The sequence below is a fragment of the Hipposideros armiger genome, unplaced genomic scaffold (assembly GCF_001890085.2).
Source record: "Hipposideros armiger isolate ML-2016 unplaced genomic scaffold, ASM189008v1 scaffold_228, whole genome shotgun sequence".
In the NCBI taxonomy this organism is placed as follows: Eukaryota; Metazoa; Chordata; class Mammalia; order Chiroptera; family Hipposideridae; genus Hipposideros; species Hipposideros armiger.
In genome coordinates, this window is record NW_017731578.1 from 2,141,148 (window position 1) to 2,159,833 (window position 18,686).

Sequence of the window (18,686 nt, forward strand, 5' to 3'; positions counted from 1 at the left end):
ATCACCATCACCATCACCATCATCACCATCACCATCACCACCATCATCACCACCATCATCACCACATCACCACCACCATTATCACCATCACCATCACCACCATCACCATCACCATCACCATCACCATCACCACCATCATCACCACATCACCACCACCATTATCACCATCACCATCACCATCATCACCATCACTGCCACTATTACAGCCACTGTTTACTAAGCATCTACTGTGTGCCAGGCATACTATGTTTGTTTCCTACTTTAAGCCTCATAGCTTAGTTAGGCATAATTATCCCCATGTTACAGATGAGGGAATTCAGAGTCCCAGAGAAATAGTAGGCTGCCCAAGACAGCACAGCAAGGTAATGATTTAAACCAAATGGAACGCGGTCTGCCACAGACCCTGTCCTGACTCAAAGGCACAAAGCCCCCACCCCTGGGCCAGTCTATTTCTCAACATGGTTCCCCAGAGTGGCCTGTATTACGCCTTTCTGCTTAGAATTGCAGAGTGGTCTGTTTTGTCTGCACTGAGCCTGGCCTGACGCAGCCATGCACATCACGTGCATAGAAGAGAGGACACAGGTACCGTGAGGAGCTCTGTACCCTGGTGACAGGGAGGACAGAGCTTGGGTTGGGTAGGGTGTGCAGGTGGCCAGATGAAGGCTGGGGACCTCCATGCCTCCCGGACAGTCAGCAAGAGCGCCTGGAGCAGGTGCCTCTCTCAGTCACACCAAGACGCCGTCTAGACGGGCTTCTGTCACTGCATCAGTGACACCACCCAACTGTTAGGGGAGGGCCTGAGGGAGGAGGATGAAGACCACACTCGCCTTCCAGGGAGGGGCACGAGGCACTCACGGGGCTGGGGCTCAGAATACTCACTGAGCTCCCAACTGGACAGGGCGTCAAGGGGCTGTGGGGCCCCTAAGCCCAAGTCCATGACCCTCCACAATGGCCCACGGGAGGTCATGCAAGGCAGGCGTCCAAGCAGGTGGTACCCCTAAGGCATTTCTACCTGTGCTGCAGAGGAGGGTCACACGTCCTGGAGCTGGAGCTGCCCCGGTGATCCCAGAACCCTGGGTCCCAGCATCCCAGCTCGCACGCACATACAGAGCTCCCCACTCCCCCGAGGCACACTGGTGGTTCAGCCCTGGAGTGGGGGGTTTGTCTAAAACTTAGGTCTAGAGAGGGAATAGATGCAGCCTCTATGCCCAGGTTTGGCAAATTATGGCCCACAGACTGAATCGGTCCACTGCCTGTTTTGTAAATAAAGTTTTATTGGCACACAGCCATGCTCATTCGCCTACATATTTTCAATGGCAGAGTGGAATGGCTGTGGCAAAGTCTGTGTGGCCCTTTACAGGAAGAGTTTGCTGGCCCCTCTTCTAACCTAAGGCCCATGCAGGAGGGGGTTTCCTGAGAGCCTGGTCAGCTCTGGGTCCTCCTGGAGCCGGCAGCCCCGGGGCAGGGTGGGGACAGACCTGGAGCAGGCAGGGTGACACTCGTCAAACCCAGCCTCATTAACAACTCAGGATACAGACTAGCAAAGTGTTTTAACCTTTTCTAATAAAAACAACACCAACGCTTTCAAGGACCATCTTGTCCACAATTATTTCAAGTGACAGAAAACATGTTTATTCTGTTCTGGTTTTTTTCATGATAAAATATGCTTGAAATCTACTGGGGAAAATTAAGAGCTGTTTTTCTCCTCTCAGACAGTAATTAAGAAGCACATGTTGGCACAGATGTTTTTCCAGCCACAGCCAAGCCTCACAACGTGCGCTTTCCTGGGGCAGCCAGGCAAGGTGTCTCCAAGCTCGTGGAGCCATTCATGTCTGAATGCCGTGGAGCCAGCTCGCGCCCCAGCTGCGTGCGATTGCATGGATGTGCTTCCACAAGGAGGGAGGCAGCAGCCCCCCAGATGCTGCTTGCAGCCCAGCTGGAATGCTACCACAACCCCACCCCGCTAAGCTGCCCTCCTGTGCCAGGCACAGGGCGACCCTGAAAGATGTCAGTTTATGCCCCTGAGAACGGGGGTCCAAGGCGATAGGGGACACCAGCAGGGAAAGCAGATCAGGCGTGATAATGGCCTGGTCCTGGGCAGTTCACCCTGCCCGTCGTGCAAAGCTCTGCAGAGTGAAAAATACAGCTAACTCTATCAAGGGCTCATTAAGGGAGGGTTCACTGAGGGTGGAGTTTCCGAACTGGGTCTTGAAGGATGTGTAGGAGTTTTCCATGGCAAAGAATCCAGGAGGGTTTAATAGCTAGAAGCCATGTAGGACTTCAGAGTGGCTGGAGGGGCCTGGGCTGTGGGGCGGGGTGGCGGGGGCGGGGGGAGGCATGGAGTGAGCAGGAAAAGGATTTGGGTTTAGGCAAAGGCTGGAGATTTCACCCTAAGAGAGAATTTTCACTTCAGACTGGGAAGGTAATGCTGATGGCAGAGAGAGGACAAGCAAAGTGGACACAGCTTGGGGCCCCCACCAAACACCCTAATCTATGATCTCCTATTGCCCATGTGGTGGAACCCGCCAGCCCCATTCTGCTCAGTATAACGTCCACACCTCACTGCCCTCCAGACTTGAGTTCCTTGAAATGAGAGAAAAAGGATAAAAGAAAGAAGGGGCAGAGAAGGCCTTCCACAGTGATGTGCAGGACTTAACATGACCTTGAGCACCAAGGACACGGACACCCGCCCCGCTCTGCCCATGCGGGATGGAGGGTGTGGGGGCGCGTGCCCAGGAGGCTCACCTGGTTGTAGAGGGCACAGATGTGCAGCGCAGTGTTCCCCGAGGCGTTCTGCGCCCCCATATCGGCCCCGTAGAACAGCAGGTGCTCCAGGTGCTGCACGTGTCCGTACCTGCAGGCCTGAGACAGGAATCCACACTGTGACCTGGGACCCACACGGGACACACAAGCTCCCCCTGGCACTCGGCAGCGAACCTGGAGCCCCATGGGGCAGCCGACCAGCCCTCCCACCGCTCTGAGCCAGGGCCCCAAACACATCGCCGCCTCACCCAGAGCCTCGAGGGGGCCGCTAGAGTCCCCTTGGGGGCCGGGGATGGGGACATGGGGCTTCTGACAGGCTTGAGGACTTGCAATCAGCTGTTCACCAAGGGGTGTGTGGAGGGACCCTCACATTCCTTCTGTCCATTTCACTGGAGCCCAGAAACACGGCGTACCTCTCCCATGGTCTCAGCGGGCAGCCCCATGAAATGCAAACCTGGCAGCTCCATTGCACACCTGGCTTGCCCCCACCCCCTCCCCCAGGAGGAGGCATGAAAACAGCCAGGAGGGGTGCACACCCCCGCTGTGTCCAGGGAGGAGACCCCCAGCTGTCCTCATCAGGGCAAAGGGCAGCCCCCAAAGCTTTAAGACAGAACCCACCCCTGAGGCAGTATAACTGTCCCCTCTCCGAGCCCTTCTAGGGGTGACATGTTTTTTATGAACCGACAGAGCTCAGGGGCCAAACAGATCTGGACCCATTTTCTAGAACTTTCATTCCGAACCTATGTCTTTATGTGTAAATGGAGGCTTGCAGAGTGCTTATGAGAATCACATGAGATAAGGAACTCGGGCATCAAGTGAGGCTCAGCAGCCGGACAGCCACGCCCCACCCCAGCTCACAGGGGGCAAGGAGCCCCCCAGTGATGATGGGGGGCTGCTGTCCAGCTCCAGCAGGTGGCCAGCGCATGCTGCTCTGTGATGGGGCCACACTTGGCCCTGGGCTGCAAGGAGTAGCCGACTAACCCCTGTCCACCCACCCACACTTCCTGGGCACCTCGGGAAAGGCCAGCGATGGGCAGAACTGAAGGCATGAGACCCCCTGTCCACATGTCGGAGTAACAACCTGGACTGGGAGACACGAAAGGCCACGGAACAGTGTTCCTGACCAAACACTTCCCACACTGACAGTGGGGTCGGCCCCCAGTGGGGAGGGCTGGCCACTGCGGGGATGAGGGCCGGCTGCACTATATCAGAGGAAGAAAAGAGCTCACTAATCAGCGTTTCTGGTCACTGAGACAGACTAAGGAAGTCCACCTTTGCACAACCTACGAGAAAGCGCTATATCTCACCAATTAACAGTGTGGATGGATGACATGAAAGTCATTGAAACCATTAATTGGATTAGTTTAAGGGGGAGAAAACCTGAGAAGCATCCACTTACAATGCTATGCCTCCTGTAAAATTATCTCATTAATCTATGAAGCAGATCATTACTGCAAATAATGTCACTTGTACCTGCCCAGCCCCCAGCGTTCCTCCCTTCTTGGGACAACAGTGCCTACATTTTCCTTTGGGGCCGCCCAGCTCCCCTCTCAGAGGCCTAAGAGGGGGCCCACCCCACACCACCCCTGCAGTGGGCGGGCACCCGACAGGGGCCTCAGCAATCAGCATATCCCATCTCCTGGCCACAGGCAAGGTCTGGGGGTGCCCACGGGCCCCCGAGGGTGTGTGAAGACCCGAGGCTGGAACACGTGTCAAAACTATTAGCAAGGCAAAGTTCTCTCTTTCTCCCAGGATGGCCAGCAGGAAAATTACAGAATCTCAGAGCCAGCAGAGCCACCCGCAGGGGATGCGGGGGGAGGGGGAGGAAGCAAAAAAAGTGGGGGTGGGAGGGAATGAGAAAGACAGACAGACAGACAGACACACGCCCACTCGTGTGGCTAAGAAGACATTGTTCCAGCCCCTCTAAGCTTCAACTGCACCTGGACTTTTCAGGACATAAAGACCAGGAATCATTTTTTTTATATTTTCCCCTTCAACCGGTTTGCGTTGGGATTTTTGTTCCTGAAATCAAGGAGCCCTGGCTAATCCACTCTCCCCCAAAGGGACAGCTCGCTCAGGGGCAAGACTTGGTTACAGCTTAATTTAATTGTTCTGTAGTCAGTAAAGAAGGGACCCGCTTTGCCATAAAAACGCTGAACAATCAACCGAGACTCATTAGTCCCCTCCCCCCAGTTCATCTAAATTTATGAGGTTTTACTTCATGCCAGTGGGATGGTGTCATTCCTCACTAAGGGTCACAATGTGATCAACGGGAAGAGATGGAATAGAGCCATTAACTCTGAGCAGAGGGTTTGAGACAGACGGCTCCTATCCCACGCTGTTCTTTCTCCAGGACTATTGTCGTAAAACAAACAAAACCAGAAAAGTCAGACAGGTGCTAAAGCGTAACACAAATCACTGGGGCTGCAGAGGGGGACACCCAGGAGGTGATGGTCAGACCAGTCCGGCTGCATGGGGGGGGGGGCTGAGCAACAAGCAAATAGAAGGAGGAAGGTGGAAGCCGGCTTCTCGCTGTTACAAATATGGTGCCAGGGAAGCCTAGGACGGATGCTAGGGCACTGGACGGTGGTGGGAGGCGTCGCTATGAAAGCATGGCTGTCAACAGAGAAGTAAAAATGAAGCCATGTGTGCACACTGACGTGCACGTGGGCATACGTCCCCAACTCTCCCTCCCGAGCGGGCCTGGGATCAGCAACAGCCCCGCGGCAGTGAGCACACCGAGTGCCCGGATCTTGGATGCTGAATACCGTTCTCTATTCGAGAGAACCAGGCTCCGTGGAGAAATGGCGGACTCCAGGGCAGAGACAGGAAAAGAGGACGGGCCAGAGGGAGCGCTCAAAAACTAATGGGGGCGTGTCCAGAGGGAAAAGGCGCCATCCTGAAGGGGGTCCCATTGGCCACGGTGGGACAGTGGTAACAGATCATGACCACGAGGCCACAGTGCTGTCAGTAAACAAATGAGGGAATAAACGAGAAGAGAAGCTCTTCCTGAGAACAGAAAGCTAACAAGGGTAGAAGCAAGGATGGGAGGAGAGATCCCCAGCTAGCAACTCATTCATTCATGCATTCATTCATTCATTCATTCCTTCAGAGACAGCAAGGGCTCAACGAGCAGTTGGGAGGGGGCGAGGAAAGGAATGGTATAGGCTCACAGATCCCACGAATACTAATTACCAAGCGGAAGGAGGAAGCATGTTAGGGACAGGAGAGGGAACATCAGCAGTCACCGGCAAACGGTCACCATGTGCCGCCTGGCAGGACACAATGCCAGGAACGCAGTCGTTTCCATGACATTCCTGCCACAATGCACACCCTGGAGCTCATCAGGAGGAAACGGGGGACACACCCACACTGGGAGACAATCTCCCCGATGACTGCCCATCATCACAAAAGGGCCCCGCGAGCATCAAGAGAAGACGGATGACCGCTCCCAGGTGGAAGGGTTCCGTGAGGCAGCCCAGACTGGATCCTTTTAGCTTAAGGGCCATTCTCGGGACAACTGGCGAAACTCACACGCGGTCTCTGAGCGAGGGGTCTGTGAGAGTTCTCTGCACTCACCGCTCTTCTGTAAGTTTCAAATGGAAATAGTCACGATGCATAAAAATAAATTACAATACTACTGACTTGACACAGACGTCTCTAAGCTTACCAAGGCCAGACAGCTGTCCTCCTCCAAGATAAGCCAGGCTAACCCTTCTTCCTATTTTTTTTTTGAAAGGGTGTGTGGTTTCTGGCCATTGGGAGACAGAGATCAGAGTAACTAGAATGTAAGACAAGACAGCGCCCCTTAAACTCGCGTAGCTTAACCTTTTTCCTGAGATGTCTTCTAGAAAATGCACGTGGGTGGGGCAGCACCCCACATCTACAGCCTGAAAATCTCCAGGGCAGGCGTATTAGGAAATGGCTCCCGTGAGATTTGGGGTTCACCCCAACCAAGAAGAGCATCGTCCCCATCATTAGCCAACCACACAATTTGGTGTAAATTAGGGGAGAGGGTGCGCCTTCCTTCAAGCACTTTACTGCCACCTGCTGGACACCTGCGGTAATAAAGCTACAAGCCTAAATTCACAGCAAGTGGAGCAGCGCCCCCTGAGGTTGTGCTGTGCAACCGCAGTGACCCAGACCTCGCTGCATTGAAAACGGGCAGCAAACGCCTCTGCGTGGTTCCATGCCACACGCACAATTACCGAGGTCCACAGCACACTGGGGCATGTCTCCTTCAGCGTGTGCTTATGCTGTGAGCTGGAACTATCACAGCCAAACAGTCAGAAAACAACGTCCACAGCGTTTCAGCTCTACTTCGTCAGGAAGTGCGCTGCCCATCAAGACGGAGACAAGCTCTTGCCCAAGTTCATGCAAATACACCTTGCCTCACCCATGCCGCTGGCTGCCCCCTTGGCCCTGGGTCCTGTGGTTTTCAGAGGCGGGCTTTGGTCTTGCTGCGGCCGACTGGGGAGCTGGGAAAACGTGAGTGTGTGGACTGCAGATCAAACCAGAAAGTGGCTAGTTCTGTTTTCATCGGTGTTATCCGTTCAATGGTGTTGCCTCCAAATTCAAATTCATATGTTAGAGTTCTGAACCCCAGGGGCCCAGAAGGTGACTGCATTTGGAGATCAGGCCTTTAGAGAGGCGATTAAGTTAAAATGAGGTCACTGGGTGGGGCCCCCATCCAATATGACCAGTGTCCTTAAAGGAAGAGGGGATTAGGGCACAGAGGGGTGACCAGGTAAGGACACGGGGTGAAGATGGCCATTTACATGCCCAGAGTCTGAGATTCTGGGGTCCCTTGGCCTCTGAGTGGAAGGACTTACAGCCTGCAGGCCTGGGGACAGTAAATCCTGTTGGTTATGCCGCCCAGGCTGCGGGACTTGCTTACAGCAGCCCTAACAAACCAACACCATCAGTTACGGTCAACTACTTTATGAGGTTCAGCCTGAGATGCGACGTACAGAAGATGGAAGGAATTTGAAGAGGAGAGATAACTGTATCTCAGCATCAAAGGCTCTGGCCCCGCCCTGCCCACTTTCCCTATGGAGCCCATGGGTTTTATAACATGGTTTCTGGACACGAGCGGTTTCTTGAATGAACGAATGAATGAATGAAGCAGAAGACGGGCCCTGACGAAGGGGCAAGGGTGGCGTCTCCGCCATCTTGGTCTCGGCGTCTTCACCCGTCTCCCTCCTCCTGGGACCTCCTGTCCCTCGGTCCCAAGAGTCTGCACTGATTGCAGAGGCAGGCACTTGGTGGTCCTCAATCCCTCTGGAGGCCCAGGGCTAAGAAGGAGATCTCGCTCATTTTTCCAGGGGAAGCTTGCTCATCTGGGCGGGTGGGGGCAGAGGAGACGGTTCTGGCCTTCCAGGTCAGAGAGGGGTAGATCCCCAGAGCAGGACGCGGTGCCTTCCTGCAGCTCTGACTGCCGGGGCTGTGGGGGCTCGGCTGCTGGAGGCGTGGGGTGGGTCTAAAGCACCAGCGAGAACCAGTGGGGGGTGCTCCCAATCTCTGCTCCTTCCACCAGAAGCCGGGGGAGCCCAGAATCTCAGGCTCTGGGGTCCTCATCTGTAAAGATGCAGGTGACGTTGCCTCCTGTGTCCACTACAAGGTCCCCACGCCAACAGCCATGGACTGTGCCTCAAGAACGCCATCTCCAGGCCTGTCGTGATGCTCCCGGGCCAGGGGGCCAGTCATGCCACCTTCTCTGCCCGTCACTAGATTTAAAGCTAAAACTTCCTCATTTAAAAATGATAAAAAACAACAACCTGTAACAAAATTAAGATGGAATGATGAAATGCCCTTCATGGAATCGTGAAAATCAAATAAGATGTACATTAAGGCCTGGGAGCAAACTGGTCAAGTGCCTTCTGACTGCCACATAGCATTTCTTAGTGACATTGCCAGACATGCGCAGATGATGCCAATGACAGTGATGGGGCGTGGCCAGATGATTATGATGATGCCAATGAGTGACGGGGGTGTGGCCAGGTGATTATGATGAGGCCAATGACAGTGATGGGGCGTGGCCAGCAGTTTTTTGCCCACTTACTAGATGCCAGGCGCTAGAGTAAGTGCCTCACATGATTTTCTGCATTGAACTGTCTCTAGAGCGCTATAAATTATTACCCAACCAACTTTAGAGATTAGCAAACAGGCTCAGAGAGGGTAAGTCACTTGCTCAGGTGGCCCATGCAATGCCGAGGGGTGTTTTTAACCCCGGGCCGCAGAACACACACCGGCTGCATGAGGATAGAGCTTCTTATCCCAAAACAGTCAGAGGGCACATGGGAGCGAGACCCCCATGTGCGCCCATTGGTCACATGGGCACAGCTGCATACGGAGGCACATGGAAACAGGCTGGTTCCTTTGCCAAGCAGCTGTCCTCTCACTGCGGACGGCCGTCCTCTCAGAACGCCTGACCCCACCAGTATCCTGCAGATCTGAGACCACCAGACCCACCGTCCCTCAGGTGGGAACCTAGGTGCAGGGAAGGTGCAACAGGTGGGCGTGAAGCTACTTTGCAGCTAAACATGCAAAATGAATCCTCGAAGTTCTCGGGCTGCGGGAAAGCATTTGGGTGGTTTTTACTTCCTTCTTTATACTTCTTTGTATTGTAGTTGGCAAGATTTCCATGTTGCACAGGTATTTCTTTTGTAATCAGAAAAAAAAAATTCTAGGGTGATCTGAATAATGACTTTTAGGATAGTTTGCAGAATGAGCTCAAAAAAGCGCTCATCCCGTCAGCCTGCAGGGGCTGGATCTGAATGGCCTCCAGGCTGGGCCACGGACAGCAGACCAGCCGCCTGCAACGCCTGTGAGCTGACCTGGCTGTGGCTGCTCAGGGTCCCTAGAAAGATGAGCCAGAGGACTGGGACAGAGCTGGTGCCCATGAGGGTGCTAGGCAGAGGGACAGACTCTCAAAGAGGGACCCGGGAGCCCCAGAACTCCAAGGTGCTTTGCCTGGGAGGGAAGGGCAGAACCAGCCCACTGGGTGCCTGCAAACCCCGCCTGCCCTTCTAGTTCCTTCTGCTCCAAGTGCGTTTCCGTATGAGAGGTCGCTTCTGTTTGAAGCCGAGAGGCCGATAAAGAAGTCAGTTTCTGTAAGAGGATCTGGGAGTGTCCAGCTCAAGCAACTGCTCGCCCTGTGGCCCGGGGCAAGTGGCTCACCCTCTCTGGGCCCCATTAACCCCATAAATGGAGAAAGCAGTATCCGCTAGGGCTGCTCTCGGGTATAAAAGACGGTGCAAATGCAGTGTTTGGCTTGGTAACAGGGAGGGTGACACTCTAGGAGGCCAGCACTGCCTATAGGCCTTTGCAAGCATCTGGCATCCCTCACATCACGGACAGTCATGGCAGCCAGCAGATGCAGCCAGCAGGGCTCAGGAGGCAGGAACTTGCCTGTGGTCACTCCACGTGGGCCAAACCGAGATTCTTTGGTAGGAAAAGGGCTTTCCCAGGCTTGTGCGAAAGAAACCGACCACTAGAGGGTGGTGGACAGATCCCAACGGGGGAGGCGGGGACCTGGGAGTTAGTTACGGAGCTCCCAGCTCCAAAGCAGAGCCAAGGCTGGGGGCTCTGGGACCGAGAGGCTGGGTGGCATTGGTGCTGGGACGCTCTGAAGCCACACTCCACGCGCGGGGTCTCGGGGACCGGGAATCATGGAGGGCCGGCACTGCAGAAAGCGACTGCCAGGAGCTCCCACACACACACACACAACCACGACTGTCACATGCATGAGATGAGGGAAGTGGGAGGCAACCCAGTCGTGAAGGCTGTGTGCCTGGTTGAGGCCGGAGGCAAGTGGACAACTGCGCTCTGTCCACTCTCGGAAGTTGGGGCACAGGATCTGCTCTGTCTGAGGGACCCTGCGGCTGGATTCGGGCCATAGTAACTGGTTTCCTACTTTCTGTGCTCCCGATGCTCCCCCATGTGGGGCCCTGATGACCTGGAGGGTGACCCAACTGCCAGAGACGGGAGGACTCGCAGAGAGTGTGACAAATACTAAGTCACCACGCAGAGCCCTCGCCCCACCCGCTCCTCTCTCAGCTCACACGCAGGAAGCTATCCTCTGCCCTCATCAGCAGTCGGTCACCTCGGCCGCTTGGGACGTCCCCCACGGGCCGCTCATCCCACAGAGGTCCCCTGGGGACACTGCCAGCAGAGCCTGAAATACATCCCTTTCAACTTCCTCAGCAAGGTCATCCCGCGAGGATGGGCTTGGCCGAGTCAGAGACAAGCAGAGATGAGCAGAGGAGCAGGGCACGCCCGGGCAGGGGCACCCCTTTCCTGCCCCCCTGGTCACTGCGTGCACCCAGTAAGCACCGTCTCACAGAGATGAGAGCACTGCTGTGCCCGCGCCACGTGCACGGGCACACACACAGCCATGTGCACACGTGTGCGTGCGGGCCTGCAGTGGTCCCTATAGCTGTCTGCCTCACTTATGGCTCCCCCACGGGGACGTACAGGCTCCCACACCAGGGGTGTTTGTGTTCAGTGCTGAGTCCTCAGTGTCCGGGACACTGAGCACGCCTGGCAGGTGCTCACGCGCAGTAGGCGGCATCTGTGGCTGAATGAGCACCCACAGGTGGTGAAGGGTCCTCGCCCAGGGGGACGGTGTAACTCCACACAAACCATCAGCTATAAAGGAGGACGCGATGTCTGTACGTGCAGACCTGGCGATCTCCAGGCTACGTCAAGTGGGAAGACCAAGGCGCAGAGCAGAGCCCATGCCAAGCACCTTAGGCATCCAAACAGCGGGAGAAAATGAGCATATACACTCAGGGCTTGTCTTTGTTTTAAGAACCTTGGAGACGTGCGCAGAGCTGGTAATAATGGCTCTCTAACAGGGCTAGGGACGGGCCGGGGACGGAGGTGGGCGGGGCTGCCCAATATCTCTTGTCTGAGTTAGGGAACCCTGCAAACGCATACGTGCTCAAAAAACGACAAGTTCAACCAAAACTTAAATTCCACCTCCCCAGAGGGCCCTCAGCGTGCATTCGTTCGGAGGTGGAAGACCGTCCCCTTGAATGAAGCCTTGGGGTTCTAGAATTTTCCCTGAGCTCACTCGGTCTCCTGACTTAGTCCAGTTCTTCAGCTCCATCTGACTGCGAGGTGAGAATTCAGAACCAAGTGACTTTGGTCCCTCTATGACCCAGTCCTTCCCCAGCGGCTGTCAGAGGGAAGGTGTGTGGGGACTTCAGGGCCCTCGCCCAGGAGGATGGAGAACCAACTGTGGGGTCCGCATCTCCACCCCTTCGCCTCTTCTGGGTCTGGGGGTGCCTCTGGCGCTCGGCCACACGTGAGGCCAGCTCCAGTTTGGCCAGGCCAGGGTCCACAGCCTGCCGGGAGCGCCACTGCCCAGACCAGGGCCTCCAGCTGGACGGCCAGGTGACAGCCCCTCTGAGGGAGGGGAGACGCCTTCCAGCACCTTCTTCAGTGAAACACAGACCCATGGTCACTGAGGAGGCCTGGGCCCCACGACCCCTTCATCCCCTGAGCAGCTCATCCCCGGCCGAGAAGATGCCAATGGTGATGACATTCGTGACAGTGATGGCCCAGCAGCTGCAGGCAGTTGCTGCCCTCATCTTGGGTGGACTTTGCAAACGTGCCAATAGTCCCCTTGGTGGGAGAGAACCAGGAACCAAGGACATGACGATCTGGGGACAAGCAACTGTTTCGGCCAAGAGACCCAAGCGGGAAGTCCAGACCCGTCTGGCAAACAGGAAGTGGTGCGCTTTGGCTGCCATCGAGAAAACCCTGAGGACACAGCAAGGGGCCGAGGGCCGAACACTGGGGAGCCCCAGGCGGTTCTGAGCCGGGGAAGAACGGGACCAGAGCCCTGTTTTAGGAAACCCATCTGGAAGGGGTGGGGGGTGGGCCGGCCAGGAGACCTGCTGGGGGACTTGAAATAGCTCAGACACCCAGCCACAGGGACCAGAATGTGACAGGGGCGGGCCTGGGGACATGAGTGCTACGGGCTCTGACGTAGAGCAGAGAGAAGGCTGAGCACACGAAGCACACTCGATCCCTTCCACGGCCAGGCGGCGCGAGGCCCTGCCGACGTCACAGGCAGTCATCACACTCACTCCTACAATGGCCCCCATCTGGGGAGCAGGGTCAGAGCTGCCGCGAGTAGCTTCCCAGAGCCCCTGCTCACACCACGGGTCGGAACGTCTTCTCCAGGCCAGCGGGGTGCTGCTGATGAACCAGGACTGACCGAGCGAGCGCAAGAAAGGCCAGGCGGCATGGACCTGCCTGCACCCCCAGAGCCCACCTGCCGCCCCTCTCAGCAGCTCTTTTGCCCTCTGACCAAAGTGGGTGGGGTGCACGGCCCCTCCCAGGTGGGGCAGGTGCGTGAGGTGACAGTGGTGGAGGAACATGGATACCTGTCCATTTTGACGGAATTGACGGAAGTCACTGCCGATGGAGACAATAGTTCAGAGCCTCTGTCTGCTCTCCCAGACCCACTGTCCACCCTCCTCCGCCAGGAGACCCAGACCTCGGTGCCTGCACTAAGGGGCTCCCTGGTGGGCCGGCTCTGGCAGGGCTCAGCCAATGGAAGGAGGGAGAAGAGAGAGGCCTGGGTACTTCTTCCCTGCGCCCTCCTCTGCCCTAGTTGTCCCATAAACATGATTTCCTCTCCTTGCCCCCGGCCCACTGCTCTCCACCTGAGCCACAGGTGGGTTCTGCTTCTTGCTGACACTGCAGCGACACACCCCTAAGCGCGCTGTGGCCGGGTGGGATCTTGGAAACGTGCACCTTGCGCACAGGAATCAGGCCTTGTGCTGGGTCACCTGTGCTCAGAGAGCACCTGGTCCCTTGCTTTGTCAGGGGCACCCTGGAGGGCTCATGGTTCCTGTGAAGGGTGCGTTTTCCCCACAACTCCAGCCGGCTGCTGCTATGCAGAAATGCCAACAGACTTACAATTTCTCCAGAGACGTCAGAAATGTGCATTTCTGGGTGAATATCCCTGTTTTTAAGTGCCGGTGACTAACTCAAATATTTTTAGGAACTCTGCGTAAGGCAACTGAAACGCCGGGAGACCAGGCCTGACATGCAGGCTGCCCCGCGCTGCCTGGGGGTGAAGGGTGACAGCAGGGGCGTGGGCGGGCGCACAGCGGTACCTGGTGGATCTCATGCCAGCCGTTCTCGTCCTTACAGCACACAGTGGCATGCTCATGGAGCAGCAGTTCGCAGCAGTAGGGGTCGCCCCCGACGATGGCCGTGTGATACAGGGGCGTGAGGCCGTAGCTGTCTTTATAATCCGGGGAGGCTCCAAGCTCTAAAAGGGTCTAGAGAAAACGCCAAACGTGTGGTCACTGGTCTCACAACCCCTTACGCAGGGAGAGAAACACCCGAGAAAGAAGTGTGAGGGTGGCTCCCCGCCAGGCCAAGGAGGACCCAGCCCTCGGGGCCCGGCGCTTCTCCTGGGCCTCCCAGGGTGAAGGAGGGCCCCACTTCAGAAGATGACTTTTCTGAAACAGCACCCAGTGCCAGGCGCCCAGGATGGGCTTGGACTTCGGGGCGACGAGGAGACACACTGTAGACGTGGACCTGTGACACTCACACGCCTGCTTGTGGCCCCTCGTCCCCTGCATACCCGCGGAGAGCAATGAGGTAAAGACGCCATTTGTAGGAAAGAGACAGGGTGTGCGACTTAACCTAAAAATCAGGTCCAAAACTATCCCGGTGTGCATCCTAAGGGAGGGGAAACCAGCCAGTGTTGTAATGAATACGTGATGTGCAAGGACACCCTTCCCGACAAGGTGCAGCTGATATGAAGTGAGAATCTATGCCTTTGGAGAGAAGCTCCGTCCGGGGGGTCAGCATGCAGCCATGGGCCCGTCTCCCTCCTCCCGGGGCTCTGAGAGAGAGTGGGCGTGCGCCAGCGCCCTTCTATCTGGAGGCGCCACAGACACAGCACCAGGGCAGGTAGAGCAGGCCCACAGGACGGTGTCACACAGGGCAGTGCAGGAGGAAGGGGACGGTGAAATCCATGCCTTGGCACCGGCCCCGGGGGCTGTGATGGCAGCGAGGCCGGCCCCATGCCCATGCCGGGTTTGCAACCTCCTCCCCTGGAGGAGGCATTTCAGCACTGGCTGAAATGTGACCACACCCCAGTTGGAATGATTTGGGGTCACCTGGGGTTGCTTTTGTGAGATGGGAAAGGGGGATGGGGCGGGAAATGCAGGCGATCAGATGGGGAGGGGGCGTCACCCGTGCCAGACGGGCTCCGAATGTACCTTCAGGGCCACTTGGTTCCTGGTTCGGGCGGCTTTGTGCAGGGCCGTCATCCCATCTTTGGCGCGGAAGTCCAGGTGAGCCCCGCCATTTCTGAGGGCTTTGATCACCTCCACGGAGTCGTCCAGCTGAGCGGCCAAGGTCAGCGGGGTCTCTGAGGGACCCAAACGCACGCACTTTAGAACCAGCACTTGGGGAAAGCAGCCAAGTCACACGGCTCGCTGGGCCAAGTCCAAACGTCTAAAAGTGACCCCTGGGGTATCACGGCCCCCGCCCGCCTGTTCAACGCAACAGTCCATGCAGTTAGCATGCCCCAGGCAACCCCAGTGACGATGGCAGTGACGTGTGGGGTCACGTGCAAGTGAAAATGGGGGCCAAGGCTGGGTTTCAACATTGTTACTTTGTGGGCTAGTGACATAAGCTGCCTCTGCCTTTGCCCTCAGGGCACAGAACCCTGCAGTGCCATCTGGGCACTCCCCCCACACGAGGAGCAAACCAGTGAGGGCAGAAACATCACACTGCATTTCACAAAGTTCACTGGCATCTTGGAAGATGCCAGGGACTGGGCTGCAGGGCTGCAACCATGAGTGAGACACGGCGTCATGCCCCGTCCAGGGCTCCCCCTGGGCGGGCAGAGACCTGAACAGCCATCCTGCTGGGTCAGGATGAAGGCCCAGCATACGAGGTGGGGCAGGAGCCCGGTGGATGGTACGATGAAGCCACCTTGGTGGGGACAAAGGTTACAAAGACCCCCACACTCTGTGCGATGACGCCGGACCAGTGTATAGTTGGCTGTCCCTGCAGATAGCAGTATGTACTAGACTACATCCCTCCTTTCTCTCCATCTTGCTCACATGCCCACCATTGCCACTGTCGACCAAGGAGTATTATTGTGATGTGGTTAATAGGAGAGGCTTTCACATGACAGAAAAGTGCAAAGGGTCACAGGGCACCATGCAGGTCCCCAAGCCCCAGAAACGCTGACAAGGACTCGCTCCGTCTTCGAGCATATTTTGAGAACAGAACTGGGGCACCTGCGAGGCGCTGAGTCCCCTCTGACCACCGTCTGTCACATACCCCCACAAGGCAGCCTTATCGTGAATTTAGATTGACTACTGCCATCTATTTTTAATTCCTACATTTATTTATCCATAAATGGGCATTGTTCTGTGTGCCTTTTAATTCTGCTGTGGGAATCACTTGGCACCTCGACTTTTCATGGTGAGATGTGGAGGCTTAGCCTGCTCCTAGTAACTGCTGTGTGGCGTGTAGACACGTCCCAGTGCACATGTGAGATACATGGTTTGTGCGTTGCCTCCCATGGAAACGGTACACCTCCTGCATCCCCAAGTACAAAGAATGCTCACAGATGCTGCGATACACGCGTGTGTTGGATGCCTCTGAGAGGGACCCCCTCGTGCAGGGATTTTAAAGAAAAATAGGAGTTTTGGGGACAAGTGAGGCACTGTGGTGATAGTGGGGACATTTCCTGCACAGAAAACATCAAGGCAGGGAAGGCATGACCTGGCGAGGGGTGTCTGGGTAGCACGACCGGCCTGGAACATGGCAGGAGCTGCACGCGTGGGCAGAGACGTGGAAGTGGGATGGGACAGGCGTGCAGAGACAAGCAAACATGGGGAGCGACCCCTGCCCACCAAAGAGAGGCGAGGGGGCCACCAGACCCTCACCATGACCCCACCCCCAGCGGCTACCCAGCCACACGTGTCCAAAGGCAGCGGAGGGTTCTCAGTCCCTTGGGGTGAAAGGACCATGGGAGGGTGTTGGGCAAGATCTGTGAAGGGTGTGAGAGGGCTGGGTCAGGAGCCACCAGCACCTGTGCTTTAAAAATCCAATCTCCTGGCTGCGTAAGGAATCAGCCCCCTGGAATCCAGTATCTGTGCACATTTAGGACGATGCATGTTTAGGGCAAGGTCAATAACCTTCTAAACAATTAGGGTTTTTCTTTTTTATTTGCCTGTCCACACATGGCCAGTGGAAACGTTAAGTGGAGTAGAGGAGATTCTTTTTAAGGTTATACCACACTGTTTTCATGGCTGACAATGCCGACATCATTTTATAATGAGAATACGGTCTCAGGAAGAGGTAGTGGCGAATGGTAAAAATTCATGACCTCAGGTGCCAAACTACAGTCCCCTTCGGCCGAGCCACATCCTGTCGGACAGTGCTGGGCACGCAATCACCACCGAATCAATGCCCAATGGAGAAAACTGGACCACCCGGCTAATGGCTGTGTGCCTTAGGTGCAAGGTGGGGACCTCCAGTCCTTGGGCGACATCCAGGACCATCTAACGACACGTGGCAGCTTTCTCCAGGGTGCCAGACGTCCTCCTCGAATGACACTACAGGCTTGGCCTTTCAGACCTGGCTAGGACCCACCCGTCAGGTCAGGAGAGCCCCCGAGCTTAGCTCACATGTTCAGAACAGCAACATCCAATGAGGCCCCACGTGGGGCCGGTGGGAAGAGGCCTGTCAATCACCTGAGAACCTGGGACCCTTGCGGGCTCACCGTCTGTACAGCTGATTAATATGTGATCACCCTTCTAACGAGCTTGGGAACTCAAGTTACCTGACGCAGCAATTCTTTGAAAATATTCCTCGGTTGTTGCATTTTGAAGTTTCTTCAGTTTTAAAATATATACTGGAAGCTCAACAAATATAACCTCAAAGCAGCCCGCATCTCTCTCAAGCAGCATGGCCGGTGGGAGGTGAAATTGCTGTCACCCTCTGAGATGACCTTGAAGGCATCACACCCTCTCACCATGTTGGCTCCAGGGGGTGACCGGGCCACGCTTGGAAAGGCACCGCGGGAAGGTTCTCAGCGTGAGCGGAGGTGAGGTGGGGATATACAGACACAGCAGGAGGGCTGGCCACAGAAGTGTGGCAGCACAGAGGTACCCCACAATCGTGTGGCCTGGGTGCCCTCGGGTGGGAGTGTGTGCGTGCCTGTGTGGGCGTGAGCTCCCAGGAGCAAACCATGGGTGAGCGGCTCCCCCTAGAGAGGCAGTGCCTGAGGACAGCGAAACCCAGCTGTGCTCCTGAAGGGCTGGCTGGGTGACCTCGGGCAGGTTTCTTAAACCCTCTGGGCTTCAGTCTGCTCACCGACAAGGGGGGGAAAGGTAGGAGCCACACCTTGTGGGGCTGGGAGAGAATCGAACGAACGTGTCCTGTGCTGGGACAGTGCCCGGCCCAGAGCGCAGCCTTGGTAAACGGCAGCTGGAGCACTTAAGACTCTCTCCAGGGACTGCGAGTAGGGATGGGTTGTATTTGACTTGTTATGGCTTCTTTCTGTATTTTTAAAAGCCTGTGTGATGACTTTATTATTTCACAATAAAAAATGTAATTTCTGAAATGAACCATGAAGTCAATACGTGTGGCCGTTCCCATCCCCCACCTGGACAGGTACAGTCCCACATGACATGACTTTCAACAAGACACAGTCTCAATTCACCTAGATGCGGACCAAGCGAAACAAATACTCACACGCCTACCCAGTGCCCTGCCCGCTGCTGGGGATGGCACTGTCCCTACAGGAGACTGAGGCATCGCCTCCTGGGCTGTTATAAGACATAGACAGACAATAGATAAGTAGATGATAGATAGATAGATGATAAATAGGTAGTAGATTGATAGATGGTGGGTAGATGATAGAT

At 55.9% G+C, this 18,686-nt stretch overlaps 1 protein-coding gene across 1 annotated transcript in view; it reads right to left on the reverse strand.

Moving 5' to 3' along the window:
- LOC109389307 (SH3 and multiple ankyrin repeat domains protein 3-like) overlaps positions 1-18,686 on the reverse strand; it is a 65,034-nt gene that overhangs the window by 7,032 nt on the left and 39,316 nt on the right. Inside the window, exons 6-8 of the mRNA XM_019654722.1 lie at positions 15,018-15,169; positions 13,899-14,066; positions 2,746-2,862 (exon numbers count right to left, since the gene is read on the reverse strand). Coding sequence (XP_019510267.1) covers positions 2,746-2,862; positions 13,899-14,066; positions 15,018-15,169 — 437 coding nt within the window. The remainder of the gene's footprint in view (positions 1-2,745; positions 2,863-13,898; positions 14,067-15,017; positions 15,170-18,686) is intronic.